The 16,412-nt window shown below is 41.4% G+C and overlaps 1 protein-coding gene across 4 annotated transcripts in view; it reads right to left on the reverse strand.

Annotated features, from left to right (window-relative positions):
* The window catches only part of dnah9 (dynein, axonemal, heavy chain 9), a 169,766-nt gene that overhangs the window by 44,842 nt on the left and 108,512 nt on the right, over positions 1–16,412 (reverse strand). For all 4 annotated transcript variants that reach the window (XM_029831089.1, XM_029831015.1, XM_029831053.1 and 1 more), the window contains exons 57-63: positions 14,808–15,038; positions 13,968–14,162; positions 12,568–12,687; positions 11,626–11,814; positions 7,479–7,714; positions 7,275–7,397; positions 5,359–5,563 (exon numbers count right to left, since the gene is read on the reverse strand). In XM_029831089.1, the coding sequence (XP_029686949.1) occupies positions 5,359–5,563; positions 7,275–7,397; positions 7,479–7,714; positions 11,626–11,814; positions 12,568–12,687; positions 13,968–14,162; positions 14,808–15,038 (1,299 nt within the window). The remainder of the gene's footprint in view (positions 1–5,358; positions 5,564–7,274; positions 7,398–7,478; positions 7,715–11,625; positions 11,815–12,567; positions 12,688–13,967; positions 14,163–14,807; positions 15,039–16,412) is intronic.

Genomic DNA, 16,412 nt, shown 5'->3' on the forward strand with positions numbered 1-16,412 from the left:
TGTACTGGACCGTGCTCACAGATCCCTGGCCCCAAAACCTAAACAAGGCGAGAGACCACGGCCGGTCATCATCCGATTCCACGACTACCAAACCAAAGAGAGGGTCCTCCGTGAAGCCCGCAAGAGGAGGTCCGACCTGCGATATCTGGAGAGCCCCGTGGCAATCTTTGAGGACTTCTCCCCCGAGGTGATGGCACAACGGGCTGCATACCGAGAAGTCATGGCCCTCCTCTAAAAGCGTGGCCTGAAACCCAGTCTTCGCTACCCTGCGAAGCTGTACATCACCACAAACAACGGGGAAAGGATCCTGCTTTCATCGGCTGTAAAGGCTAAAGAATACCTCTCCAGTGACAACACTTGAAGATGACCCTCGATCACACGGTAACAATACCTAATTTGCTGGCCACTTAGCACTTTGATAACACTGAAAAATGTGGACTGTGCAATTCCAACTGCACAAATACTTAACTGACAAAGGTGGCTGATTTTGTCCATGGACTCTGTTTACATCCAGTTAAGCATCTTTATAATGTGTATGAGGCACCTGTTGTAATTTATATTCAGATTTTCCCTTTGGAAGTTTATAATGGTAGACATTCATGATGGTAATGTTTTAATTCTTTGCTCCCAAGTTCCATTATAAAGTTGGGGCCTGTTAGGCCCGCTTTTCTTTCAATGTTCCTTCTGATGCCTCATGTGTTAAGATTTCTGTTTTACTATAACATTGCTAACAACATTAGGAAGAGGTTCTCAGGCAACGGTGTAACACCATACCAGCATTCTTTTTTACTCCTTTTTTCCCCTTTCTTTACACTGCGGGTTAATTTAGATTCATGCAGCTTTACCACTATATACTGTTTGTATGCATATTGTTACTCAATAGGGCTGCTTTGTAAGAAGGTGTTATATATCCTCCTGGTTTGTGGCCTAGTTTTTAGACCCAAGTTTAGGCAAAATGCTTTGTGCTCCATCTTTGTTGATGCTCTCCTGTCCTTATTACTTGGAGAGGAGTTGGGCAATATGTTTTTGACCAATGGGAATGGGATAGTTAGAAAGCAATTGTATCTGGAAGATACTCATTGTTGTATTCCTACAAGGATTGGTTTTTGTGTATGTTCCCCCCCCCTTTTTTTTCCTTTTTTCCTCCCCCTCCCCTCTCCCCATGGGCTCAGCAGAATGACAGCAGGACCAGACAATGTCGATGAACGACAAGAGTATTCGCCTCATCTCCTGGAATGTCAAGGGGATGAATAATAATGTCAAAGCCAATAAGGTAATATCTCACTTGCAAGATCTTAAAGGGGACCTATTTTTCCTGCAGGAGACTCACCTGCGCAAATTGGAATTCTCTCGCATTAAGAAACCTTGGATGGGTCACCTTTTTCACTCTAGGTTCTCTGAGAGGGCGAGGGGTGCAGCCATTATTGTACACAAAGACGTTGCCTTTGAATCTTCCTCTGTTGTTTCCGACAGGGCAAATTACAAAATACTCCTGTGGTCCTGGCCTCAATATATGCTCCAACATGGGACGACGACAAATTTATGTCCAAAATCTTTTCAAACATCCCAAATGCTGCAGATCATCACATAATAATTGGAGGTGACTTTAACCAGGTCCAGGACCTTGACCTCGATAGATCTTCCACCAGCCAGTCCAGCCTGTCTAAAGCAACCAGTATGTTAAAGTTTCACGCAGACCAATTAGGCCTATCTGATCCATGGAGAACTATGTACCCTCACACGAAAGCTTTCTCTTTCTTCTCGCATGTTCACAGGTCTTACTCTCGGATTGACTTTTTCTTACTCGATAATAGATTATTAGACAACATACAATCGTGTGAGTACCACAGCATAGTAATTTCTGATCACTCTCCGATCACTTTAAATATTAATCTCTCTCAAGACAAATTGCCTACGAAGCCCTGGAGATTCAACTCCCACCTATTATCCGAACCAAAATTCAAAGACTATCTAACTAATCAGATTCAGCTCTTCTTCGATACCAATGATACGCCGGATATTGGTAGTGGTGTGCTTTGGGAGACTCTTAAAGCTTATTTGTGTGGTCAAATTATTTCTTTCATCTCTGGCTTTAGGAGGGAGGAGCGCACCAAATTGAAACAAATATCAGATGAAATACAACTGTTAGATGCCCAGTATTCAGTTAACCCCTCAGATGTGCTATATAAAAAACGAGTACAGCTCCAGTCACAATATAACTTGTTAATCTCCGGTCGGATTGAGAAACAACTTTTACACACTAAACAGCGCTTTTTCGAGCAAGGTGATAAAGCAGGCAAACTCCTGGCTTACTAAGCACGAACTGAGGCCGCTTCTAGACTTATTCCTCGGATCAGGTCAGCCCCTGACAACATCACGTCCAATCCTATCGCCATTAATAATGCATTTGTGGATTACTACGCTAAACTGTACTCTTCCGAAACCTCTCTATGCGATTGGGATGACCCAAACCCTCTCGACATGCTCGCATACCCTCAACTTGACCCAACGACTGCGACCAAGTTAGGTGCTCCAATCACGATCTCTGAGGTCAAAGATGCAATAAGTTCTCTACAGAGTAATAAGTCACCAGGACCTGATGGTTTCACTACGGAGTTCTACAAAACCTACTCCGAAGCTATTGCCCCAACTCTAGTTAGAGTTTTCAATGATGCTCGGGCAAAAGGACTCCTACCTCCCACAATGTCAGAGGCTTCAATCACACTCCTATTGAAAAAGGACAAAGATCCACTTCTTTGTAGCAGTTATAGACCAATTTCCCTTTTAAATGTAGATTTTAAGATACTGGCGAAAGTCTTAGCCAGCCGTCTCCAGAGAGTAATTTCGGCCCTAATCCTGACCAGACTGGCTTTATTTTAGGGAGGCATTCATCCTCAAACACACGCAGATTACTTAATGTTCTCTACTCTCCCCCTACTGACTCTCCTGAACTAGTTTCGTCCTTAGACGCTGAAAAAGCGTTCGACCGCGTAGAGTGGAAATACCTCTTTTTTACCCTTAACAAATTTGGCCTCAGCCCTGACTTTGTTGATTGGATTAAACTACTTTACACTTCTCCCCTTGCCTCTGTCAGCACTAATGGGGTTAGATCACGCCAATTCTCCCTGCACAGGGGCACTCGACAGGGTTGCCCCCTTTCCCCGCTTTTGTTCGCCCTGGCAGTCGAACCTCTGGCCATATGGTTGCGTAGCGAGAACGGGTTTGAGGGTATCACTCGTCATGGACAGCTTCACAAAATCTCTTTTTATGCTGATGATCTTTTACTGTACATGTCCAACCCTACCTCCAGTCTCCCTGTAATTTTAGATATTTTTGAAAAATTTGGCAAATACTCTGGTTACAAACTCAATTTTGGAAAAAGTGACTACATACCAATTAATTCAGCTGCCGACCTTTTACCACAAGGTCTCCTACCCTTTAGGAAGGCCTCAGACGGTTTTAAATACTTGGGAATTTTAGTGACAAGATCATTTTCTGAACTATTTGCCAAAAATTATATCCCATTAATCGAACGTTGCAAATCAGACCTTGCCAGATGGTCCTCTCTCCCCCTCTCTCTGATCGGCCGTGTCAACCTAATAAAAATGTCAATACTCCCTCAGTTCCTCTATCTTTTCCAACATATACCAGTCTTTATCAGGAAATCATTCTTTTCAAAACTTGACCAGCTGATTAGTTCCTTTCTCTGGTGCAATAAACGGGCACGAATTGGTCGCTCAGCTCTCCGCCTTCCTAAACCCCTGGGAGGTTTAGCGCTCCCAGACTTCCGTTATTATTACTGGGCTTGTAACATCAATAATCTTCTTCACTGGAACACTGGTAAAGCTGTATCTGAATGCCCACAATGGGCCCTGCTTGAAATTTCCTCCTCATGTTTTTGCCTCTGGTCTGTAGTATGCTCCCAACTACCACTGTTAGTTAAACAGGTCAGCCCCAATCCAATTGTAACCAACACACTGATGATTTGGAACCAGTTTAGAAAAACTTTTGGCCTCCACACCCAATCAAGTTTATCCCCAATATTCCGTAACCACCTTTTCGCTCCTTCATGCTCTGATCTTGCCTTTCGTACCTGGTCTGAGAGGGGCCTAGCAACGCTTAATGACCTTTTTATTAATGGTGTTTTTGCTTAATTTACCGATTTGGCAGCAAAGTTTAAACTACCAAATTCTCACCTCTTTCGTTTTTTTCAAATAAGACATTTTGTGAAATCTTGTTTTCCCCAGTTTCCCAACGGACCCCCGAACTCTCTTATTGACCAATTCTTAACCCTTAACACCAGGAAGAAAGGACTCATAGGGATCACATACAAGCAAATTTATACTCTGTCTCCCCATCAACTGACTTCGCTAAGAGCCGCTTGGGGCCAGGACCTTGGAGCTCCCTTGCATGATGAGCAATGGGAAAAGATATTAAAAAATATCCACTCGTCCTCTATTTGTGCGAGGCATAGCCTTCTACAATGTAAAATTTTGCATAGAGCCTATCTCACTAATGCCAAGCTGGCCAAAATCTATCCTGACAGAACAGATTCATGCAACAGATGTGGGCAGGCCCCTGCCGATCTCGTTCATATGCTTTTGTCGTGCCCTAAATTATCTGAATTCTGGACAGCAATATTTGAAACAATTAGTAAAATAACAGGTCAAACCATCCTGTTCGAACCCCTCACTGCCCTCTTTGGATTATACTCGCCACACACTGTGCCACAAATAAGATCATTGCATTCACTACATTGCTTGCCCGAAGACTTATTCTTTTAAAATGGTCCCACGTTTCCCCCCCAACCCATAATAAATGGATTCAGGATGTGCTGCAGTGTCTTACACTGGAGAAAATGAGGTTCTCCCTCAAAGGGTCCCTGAGCAGTTTTTATAAGATATGGCAGCCCTTCATCACGCACATCGACTCTCTGACCATTGTAGCAGAACCTGACTGAGCCCCAACCCCCCCCCGAACCATTAATTTTATTTAATTTATTTAACTATTTATTTTTGAACAGTCTCGTATGTGGTTTTCCTTCATTTTCACCTTTATCATTTTATTATTTATTTTTCTATATATGGGTATGTATATGTGTGTCTGTGCATGTGTGTATATATATACATATATATATATATTTTTTTTTTTTTTACTATTGGAAATTTGTTACACTGCTATACCAATGTTTTTGATTCCCTATCTGTGAAAAACATCAATAAAGAAAGTTTGTATAAAAAAAATATGTTAACAAGGAGCAATTGATTGCTCTCAGAACAACTAAACCATGTGAGAGACATTTAGAAAACTTAGATAAATGTCAGAGATCTGCCAAAATTTTCACTTATACTTTCTCACCTTCAAATGTTCAAGGTCAGGTCTCTCCATGCTGACTACAGCAGCCAGCAGCTGGTCCTCAAGTCCGTCTTTAGTGACGGTAAAGTTTATTAAGGTGCACTGAGCCTGCATCTCAGGTTGGTAATGAGGACTGGCAAGCTTGGTGTGCAGGATGAGGCGGAAACAGGGATTAAACTCACACTCCTTGTCTCCAATCTTTATGTACCTGTTAGGAAAAATAAGTATCAAAACACTACTCTTCATTTACAGCTCTGTGAATCAAGGAAAGTAGGTACAAAAGGACTTCACGATAGGCAGTATTTCAACTGTCACGACGTAATTACTTGCCATTATTTCAAAGATTCAGAATAGTTCTTACAAGTCCTGCTTCTTCTGACAGACACATTTCGAATCAACAATTCTAAAAAATATTCTGCTCACAAATCTGTTCAAAGTTTGTTTTACCATCAAAAGACAAAAACTGTGTAATCAATCTTGAAATATTTTCAATTTCAATATAAATTGTACAACTTTTTGATTGTATAATGCACGATACGCCATCTTGTACTGTAAACATAAAGTTTGTAAAGTTGTTAAATTCTTATGTATTGATACACATAATTTTGTCAAAATTTCCATAACATGCATGCAGGTAAGTTAACATACATTGCCCATATAAAAAAAAGTTGCAATCTGGAATTAAACAAGTAACCTAGTAACCATTGTAATATATATTAATGGCAATATCTAACAATGGTGCCAAAGCTGCCATTAATGTTAACAGTGTTTTCTGCACCATTTCATGCATACTATTATATCCACCTATGTAATTGCAAAGACGTAGGCGTGTTAATTATTGTTCATCTGTTTATTGCTAATGTGTGCATAACCCTCAGGAGTGCTCTTTTGAACATTATTAACAGTTTCCCAGTGTACCTCTGAGGGTCACCAATAGCTAAAAAGCCCTAGAAATCTGTGTCTGCCAGCTACACATTTGGCATCGAGCACCGCAGATTTCCAAGGTTATTCCACTCTTGATTAATATGAACGTGAGTGTAGAAAAGTGTTTGTACATGAGGCACCAGTTCTTTCGGTCAAAGGACTTTTTCTTCTCTGATGGCATCAACATATTCAAAAATGACAAGGTGAGGATTCAACCATCTCACATTGTGAATTAGTGGTCCAGAGAGCACGAGAGGTCATTTTGACTTATGGCTTGGCCACTATCGATAAGACCGCAGTCCCAGAATCTTTGGGATGTGATGGAGAAGACTGAAGTCAATATAAGGTCCTAGCATAACATTATTGTAACTCTGGAAAGAAAAAAAAATGTTAGAAGCTAAAATTCCACATTACAGGAAATGGGTAGTCAAAGTAGTTAAATGGAATGTTAGAACACATAAATGTTTATTTTTGGATGGGTCAGTGCATCACTCTGCATAAAGGGTATGTCACTTATGATAGATTGTATGATGCATGATGCCGATATATCCCCATACACTTACAGAGGCCAGCTTTTATACTGTGCACTCACGAACAGGATAACCCCCATTTCTCTCTGTGGAAAGAAGGCTGTCCTTTCACTTCACAGAAATGTAAACATTTTTATCTTATTCTCTGTAAAATGTTCAACAAGCTATTTAAGCATCACACACTCCTAACAGTGATTGTATATATAAGTGCTATGACAAACACTAATACAACACACAATACTTGGGAGTCATCTATGAGTCAAAAACTGACGTTCTTTGTATTCTATGAAAATAGCTTGACTGATGTTCTCAAAACATTTAAAATAAACATTAGAAATATCAATGATAAACGATTCACCTGTTTATGGAGATCATTTAAAAAGTCTGAAAAACACTTCTAATAATAAAAATATAGATTGTCTAAACAGCAAAATTTACTAATCAGCAACAATGACATCTTTTTACCTGCCCTTCTTGATGGTTTCTCTGCCCATCAATGGTCCAAGAACAGGATCCAATGTTTCTTCTATGTTCTCAATCAAAACTGCATCACCTGCTGCCAGTGCTGTCTCTATGGCATCCAGGTACCTTTAAAAAAAATATCAGAATCCTTCCACAAAATTTTTTAACATAGGAATATGTACTCATCTTTTTTCATAGCTTCTTTACCCTTTCTGTCCAGTGTGAATGACCTTTAGATCATTGCCATATTTGTTCTTGATCCACTTGATTCCTTGCAGCTGTGGGTCTACCATGAGTGGCCAACGCTGACAGGAATTGAGAATGGTGGCATTCTCGGTGGACATTCGGTCAGCAGGCAGGCCTTCATTTTGCCATGCCGCAATATCCGCATCATCTGTCAGCATGGTGAGAGGGTCCAGGTCAGGCGTCACTGGGATGGGAACCTTAAAAAATAAGTGGGACAGAAAACATTGCTTGGTTATCCAAAATAACCACAGTTCTTAGAATAACATGAGTGAGGTTTGTCATGATGGGATGCAGACTCCTGTTGCCCTGACAGAAGCATTTATTGCAATCTGCCAATCTGATTGGCTGGTAAAAAGTGTTCAACCGTGCCACAGCCAGTAGTCCCATCTACTATATAAGAGTTTGGTGAAGAAGGCTCACCAGCGTCTCTTCTTCCTGAGGACTCTGAAGAAACACCACCTCTCTTCAGACATCCTGGTGAACTTCTATCACTGCACCATCAAGAGCATCCTTATCAGCTGTGTTACGGTCTGGTATGGGAACTGCTCTGCCTCAGACCGGAAGGCACTGCAGAAGGTGGTGAAGACCGCCCAGCGAATAGCTGGAGCTTCTCTTCCTTCCATTGAGGACATATACAGGAGGCGCTGTCACAGGAGGGCCAAGAAGGTCACTAAAGACTCCTGTCACCCAGCACATGGACTGTTTACCCTCATGCCCTCTGGGAAGTGCTACAGGAGCCTCCGGACAAAAACCACCAGGTTCAGAAACAGCTTCTTCCCTACTGCTGTCTCCCTGCTGAACTCCAACCCCTCTCACTTTACCTCCCTTCAGGCGCAATAACCCCGTCTGGACTGACTGATTGTACATTCACGCTATTTGCACTGATTACATCTGTTGCAATAATTGCACTATTTACATCTGTTATTTGCACTACTTACATCTGTTATTTGCACTACCCACATCCGGTTACTTGCACTGCTTTCCATACTTTGCACATTTTTACCATGTTTTATCATTATTGTATAGTTAAAACATTCACATAGTTAAAAACTGCATAAATAACCTCTATTGATTCCCGTAGGAAATTCAGCACCATAGTTACAGCCTGTGTATATATATATATCTTGGTTGCAAAGACTTTTATATACCGTTTACATATCTGTGAACATATAGATTGATATCATAAACATATATCATTGTGTGTATATATTGTATATACCCATCACAGTTTTATTCGCTACTTAAGCACTTCTGGTTAGATGCTAACTGCATTTCGTTGCCTTGTACTTGTGACATGTGTAATGACAATAAAGTTGAATCTAATCTAATCTAATCTAATCTACTATAAAGAGTGCATGTGGATAACATCCCCTCAATTCAGTAAGCAAACCTCTTCTCACCGCCCAGCCAGAAGTATTGTTCAACGAGATACAAATCTTAATGTTGAACCATAATGTTCCTTCGGTGTCTTTCCATGGGATATGGCAATTCCGGTATTGCCAGACAGCTTATCAAACAAGTTCCGGCCAGTAGGGAGGATCCCTAAGTGGGTAGGACTCACTAGCCACTAGAAGACTCCACTAGCCATGGAGAGCCCTGACACGTAAAGCATGTAGAAACGAACAAAAGGGAGAGGAGACTCACCGAACTGCTACTAAACAGATACTCCCCTAAAAAGAGCCCAGAATGCTGCCATCCCTTCGGTAGAGCCCGCATGCAAACCTATGAGTTGCTGCAGACTCATGGTCATATATGTCAAAGCTATAGGCTCCACATCCCAGTGGGCAAGGTGTTGCTTTGTGACTGACTGTCCCCTCCCCTCCCCTCCCCTCCCCTCTCGTCTCCTCTCCTCTCCTTTCTATCCTCTACCTGTCCTGGCTGATGCGATCAGACCCAGCAACCAAAGACAGTCTGAACTGGACGGAACTGCGTCGAATGAAGTGGCACTCTCTGCAGTGAATAACATGGAACGCAGGTATAATCTGAGAAAGATATCTCCTGTGCTGGAGTTGGCTTTTTTCCATATTTATCACCACACCCAATTCTACTATGTATTTCATGACAATGTCTGTGTGAACCCTGGCCTCCTGCTTGGACTGTACCAACAAGAGCCCATCATGCATAGGTGGTCAACGATATGCCCCGGCCTCTGAGCGGGGCGGCGGCAGCAGCAGTGTACCATATAAAAAGCTTTGGGCTGAGAGAGAGACCACAAAGGAGAACCTGGTATTCATAGCACATCCTCTCATAAGTCAGATATATTGCCTGTGAGGGGCTAAATGGGAATGGGAAAATACGAGTCTTTCAGATTCAGGGATGAAAACATATTGTTCGGACTTACTGCACTCAGCAGTGCTGTTTGTGTCAGCATACTGAACTTGTATTTCCGCAGAAACTTGTTCAAAGCCTGCAAGTTTAGGGCGAATTCATGTTTTCCTCCTTCCCACATTTGGGAATGAAGAAATATCTGGTGAAAAAAATCTGACACTCTGCTCAGGAGATACAATAGAAAATGGTCCTTAATCTAACAGAGAAAGGATTTCCTCCTGTAAGACTTGAGCTGATTCCCCCTGTGCTTGTGATTGTATTTCACCAGAGAAGCGGGGAGGGACGCGGGCAAATTGGACACCCATGGCGAGGCTGCATTCACTGTCCAGTTTTCTAGTTTGTAGCTGAAAGACATCTTGCAGCCTCTGTTCCATCACCAGAGGAGCTAACAGCTGTGGCAGAGCTGCAGAGGGCTCAAAAGCCACTCTGCTTATAGACAGGGTATTTTCGCTTGATTTGGCTTCTTAACCATCTGCACCTTTGTCTCGTGGCTTGGCTGTGACAGACCTTTTACACGAGAGGAACAGTGAATGGCAGGATGCTCCATCCAGAGAGAGGAAGGCAGTCAGGCTGCTCTCTTTTTCTTCTTCATCTGGGAGACTGTGGTGGGACTGCGGTCAGGGCAGGAGATTTTCTGTGCTAGCCAGCTCAAGGCCCTTTTTTGGCCGGAGGGACAGCTGGACTGTTGCAGCCACTTTGGAATTTTGAAATGGAAACCGGATTGAGCAAATGATTTTCGCTTGTACTTCTTTGCCTCACATCTTTGCTGCATCAACATCAATGCAGAATCAAAGATGCCCCTTGGGACGATTGGCATATCTAGTATGTCACCCCTCTCCCTGTCATTCAAATTGGCAAGTTGCTTGTTCCTGAACGACAATGGTCACCATAACCTTGCCCGAGGCCTGGACTGAGACATACTGGATATGGAGGGACAGGTCAGCAATGACTGCCATTTCCTCCCATGTGTCAGCGTTCTGCTCATCAGCGGCTGCCCAAACCAATCTTCCTGGTAGGCAGTAAGGATGGACAGAGCGCTGAGAGCAGAAGGAGGATGCAGGCTTGTGCTGCCTGGGCAGAGATGTGCAGCTACAGGGGCTTCCATGGAAGGCATCAACAGAAGTCAGAGTTCCAGTCCCAGGATAGGGATAGTGTTGCTGTATGAGCAGTTACTCCAAATTTTGGACAGCCCGGCCAGCATCTCGGGAAAGACAGGTAGCTGTTTTACAGCACGCCATAGTCTCCTCTGGTGTGAGGATCTGTGGCAGTAGCCTTTTTGTAGACAAGATCGGAAAAATGGCTGTGGCTAGCTGGTGTGACAAAGGCAGAAGCTGGTGACGGAAAGCAAAGATCCATCTGGTAAACTGTTGAGCTAGCGAGCTATGATGTGAGAAGCCCCTTTTCTCAGTTGAGAAGAGGTTTTGAATTGAGGGGGTGTTATTCTACTGGGAATACTGGGTTCAGCCAGGATGAATACTTTTCACCGACCAATCAGGATTGGCGGATTGAGATTAATCTATCAGGGCTACAGCCAATAGCGAGACACAAGTGAATATTATGAAGAACTGATAGTTCCATGAGATCTGAATAGACCAACTCTTATACTGCTTCTGAGACTCAGCATGTATTCAAATTTACTGTGGATTAAAGCAGACTAAAATGTCCAATGAGTGGATGCCACTTTGGAGAGTCCAAGTCCTGTTATAAATTCCTGCTATTTTTGATTTTGAAACCTAATGATAAAGAAGCATGTTTTGTGCACACAAACAAGTTCACATACTTTGAGCTGGCTGAGATAAGGCTTCCAGATGTTGTCCATCAACTGGACACGATAGTGTTTTGTGAAATATCCCAGGTAGGAGATGAAGGCTGTTATGAGTAGGACATCACCGCACAGAGTTTTCTCCTGTTTCCTGAAGTTCTCCACAGCCTCTGCCCAGCGGACATTCTCCAATGCTAGACCTCCAACCTGCAAGTAAGAGGCAAAGATTCATATCACAACAGAATCCTGGCGATATGGCAATACGGTAATCCTTAAATTGACTACCTTTGTTTTCAATATACAGTTCATTTTAACATTATGAACCTTTTGTCAAAAGTATTTTTTCTCAAAGTATTTTTTCCTCAAAAGTATTTTTTTTATTCTTCTTGCAATCACCAGAGCATCAGATTATAAAAAAATCAGCATGTATGTTGTAACACAACAATTGTATATGGCTGTCTGTGTTTCTGCTCGTATAAATGTCATCTTCTGATCTCAAGCAGGCTTTCTCCCTTTTTAAATATCATACAGTATATACCGGTATGTCTGGGGACCTGCATCTTGCCGCTGATTTGGCAGGTTTATGATTATAACTATTATCACCTCTTTGCTTATGTACCAAGACCATTGTTTGCAGCAATTTCCTCTCAAAGTTCAGTAAAAAGGTGCCCTAATATCTTATCCCTCCCAAACCATTGGTACAGACTGCAACTCCTCCTGAAGTCAGACTCTCAGCCTATTGTTGATCTTTTCAGGTTTTCCATTTGAAAACTTCCTGTCAATAATTTAGATTATCATTCAATAACTTTTTTTCTAATGTGCTGGTGTCAGCAGAGCATTTCCCTGAATGTTGGAAGGGACAAAAGACCTGAAGATCTATTCAAATGTTTTTCTAACATTCACTCAGTTGTGTTTGAATAATTCCCATAACAAAACATGTAAACATGAATGTATTCTCACCAGACGATTAGCAAGAGAAATGGTGTACGCCGTTGATTCTGCTTCCTGTTGGCAATTGAGCTTGTCTGCAGTGGCTTTCTTAAAATTGGTTGTCAGCTTGGCCAGGTTCTTATTTAGTTGCTGATAGTGCAAGCGGGCATGTGCAAAACAAAGAGGAAGAACAGTGGCATTTGTTAACTCAGATTGTGACAATGATGTCTATAGAATCCAAAACAATGAGAACTGAACAGCAATAAAAGCGTGTGGATACTTTATTTGGCATAGAGAAGAAAATTGGCACAAGGATAAATGGATGGCAAGAGACAGATTCAGTAGATTAGTATGAGGATAGTATAAATTCCCTTTAGCTTCACACCTACATTTCGCTCAGGAGGACAAACTGACAAACCACGTTGGATCCAATTACGAGCTGCTTTTTTTGAATGTGAGTATTGTGTTCATCCATGTGCTGAATGTGAAACGCCACTGTAAATCTATTGTTTACAGCCTCTTAATTTGATAGAATTTTTTTAAAATGGCAGTATAAATGACAATATAAAATCAATTTGGGACGTTTACAGTTGCCTATGAATTGTTCAGTCCTCAATCAGAGTTCAATCTGAAACCTCCACACCAAAAAGAGCCCACCCTCTTATTGTAGTGTATAGTATTTTAATGCATTATTGTCATTTTACTTCAAGGCTTTCGTGTCTACCAAAGTTACAGCTAACCCAGCTATCATTTAAAGGAAAGTTCTTTAAACCTAACCCGAAACAATGGTCATATCATTAAAAATGGACAATGCCAGAACAATATCTTAGGATTTCCGTTTAAACCATAATAACGGCCTGCACATCAGCTACACTTGAAGTATAATGACATAACACTCATTCAAAAAGGTTTGCCTGCATCAATTCTGCAGAAGAATTAGTTATTTAGGATTTGGAAAATGATTGTTTGGAGTCAATTCCTGTGGGAGCTGTTGTATTTTTGGTGTTCTGCAATACTTTGTGTTGTCATCAATGAATCAGGGTATGGACATTTCTGTCCATAAATGCTCATTTAGACTTGAGTCTGGATACTTTCCTCTTGTTATTTCTGTGATGCTGCACATCAGGTGATGTCAGGATCTTCACGTCAGTGATATCTCTTTGATATCTCTTTGATTCTGATTAGAAGCTCAGCCTTTCAGAAAGAAATCAATTGGTACATTTTTCTGAGAATTTTGGAGCAGCTAGTTGGTTTTTCTGTCAATTGTCATTCTTGATCATGTCTCAACCCCTCAATTTTTACAATTTTAATAGTTTGTGCCAGTGCAAGAACAAGAGAATGACACAGTTGTATAAAAGTTTTACATTACATTTTCAACAAAATGGATGGTGTGGTTGCCCAAACACAATAAAACTGATGTCCCAACTTACATTAATCTTGGTCTTGATGGCACTTAGTTTTTCCTGCGCAACTGCAAGCTCTGCATTGGCCTTGTTCAGAGCCTGACGCTTGGGCTCCACTTTGCAATAAACCTCATAAAACTTGACAATGTTTAAAACCCAGGAGCACAGGCCAGCAGCTGCATATGACTTGGAGCCCACCAGATCTGGCTGGAACTCTGGATCCTATTGACAAATAACAAGGTAAAGCAGATCTCAGGTCATTGATATTCAGGAAAAGTGTCCCTGTAATTTCATTTAAAACAAAGTCACTAATGTTTTACTGAAAGCAATTACACAACTGAGGAAAGTGAAAATTATGTTTGGAGGCTACAGCTATTTCAGGCACGTGGTCAAACATAATGATAGAAAATAATGACCACCATAATATATAGATTTTATTTAAAGTCTTTTCAATAAATGTTTTTAGAAGAAATAATTTGATCGGCATTTATTCAAATTGTGCTGTTTTCATTGTTGAAATGGCTTTACCCTATTTTTTTTTTATTGTTACACATATTTATAATAATGTATAATCAATCATCTCTGAACTGAATCTCTGCGGCATACAAAGTGAATTTAAACTTAATTTAATATCTAATGGATAAACTTACCTTTTATCTGCTCCACTGAATATCACAATTAGAGCGATTGTATAATTTGTAACAATTTAGCTGGTAATTTTCTGTACTGTCAGTTTTAACCCCAGTGAATTGTATGGTCACACCCCTGCCAGGTTTTTGACTTATCTTTTAATCTTGTTAAGTAGCAGGTGCTGCATGCTGTGTATAAACTGATGTTCATCAATAGAAACTGAAGTTAAAAGCTCACTTGTAAGTATGGCTGAATGGCTTTGAGGCAAGTCTCAGGGATGTTCTCTTTGTCGAAATTTATCAGAGCGTCCAGGAATGCGTCAACTTTGGCCATCATCACCTTTGCGGCCTTCCAGCTCCGATCCTTTGGGATTCTGCCCCCGGGAGCCATCAAAACCATGACCGCCGCTGTGACATTGGTCACAGCAGCCACCGGTGAGCCAAACGACTTCAACTCTGTTAGGTTGCTCTGTAGTAGTCAAAAGCAAGTAACGGGCAGCAAAATAAAAGAGTTGTGCATTAGTTGAGTTTGGACAAGCACATATCTCTATTGTGTGCTGGAAGGAAAGGGAAAAGTAACAACAATGGATTATAAGGAAGAAAGAGAGACCTGTGATGACAAAGCAAAGAGCAGAGAATGCTAATTAGGGCATCTTTTGAGAACACTAAGAAATGACTGAACTGTCAGTTCTATGTGTTTGAATAGAAAACACCTTTTAAATAGTCTGTTTTTTTTCAGTCCTGGCTACACATAGAACAAAACGTTATAGCTATAACTTCTGTTTCCTGAAGGAGAGGAACGAGGTACAACACATTTGTATGGGATATCACGCCCTCGCGTGGTCTGCTGAAGCAACCTCTATTCATGCCTTTTAAGGCAAATGACCCATAGTATATGACCCATATAAATTCTCATCGCCACGGTCATTTCTCAGTTCGATAGCCACTCTTCACCGAGCCCGGCTGCACAACCTAGTGTTGTACCTCGTTCCTTTCCTTCAGGGAACAGAAGTTATAGCCATAACATTTTGTTCCTTTTCAGTCGATTCATTCGGTACAACACATTTGTATGGGACATGTATACACGCCCCACAGAGCGGCTACCAAACAAGAGTTAAAACCTCAACACGCTAGTGTATTGTTGACCTAGCAGAGAGGACAGAGTGAACCACCGAAGGGGTTGCCACGTCCAAACGATAAAACCATACAAAAGCGTGGAGTGATGACCAACTGGCCACAGAGCAGATGTCACTCAAAGATACTCCTTTTATCAAACACACTTTAAACAACTGGTTGAATGAGCTCTCATACCTGGAGGCAGGTGTGAGAGCTGTTGTACCCCAGGGAGACAGCCTCCACAATCCAGCTGGAAAGCCTCTGTTTAGACAGTGCTTTGCCCTTAGCCGGATTAGCATAACAAACAAACAATTTGTCACATAAACGCTCACCTTGGGTGCGGTCCATATACAGTGGTGGTCAAAAGTTTACATACACTTGTAAAGAACATAATGTCATGGCTGTCTTGAGTTTCCAGTTATTTCTACAAATCTGATTTTCCTCTGATAGAATGATTGGAACAGATACTTCTTTGTCACAAAAAACAATCATGAAGTTTGATTCTTTTATGACTTTATTATGGGTAAACTGAAAATGTGACCAAATCAGCTGGGTCAAAAATATACATACAGCAATGCTAATATTTGGTTACATGTCCCTTGGCCATTTCTACTTCAATTAGGCGCTTTTGGTAGCCATCCACAAGCTTCTGGCAAGTTTCTGGTTGAATCTTTAACCACTCCTCTTGACAGAATTGGTGCAGTTCAGTTAAATTTGTTGGCTTTCT

The sequence above is a fragment of the Takifugu rubripes genome, chromosome 1 (assembly GCF_901000725.2).
Source record: "Takifugu rubripes chromosome 1, fTakRub1.2, whole genome shotgun sequence".
Taxonomy (NCBI): Eukaryota; Metazoa; Chordata; class Actinopteri; order Tetraodontiformes; family Tetraodontidae; genus Takifugu; species Takifugu rubripes.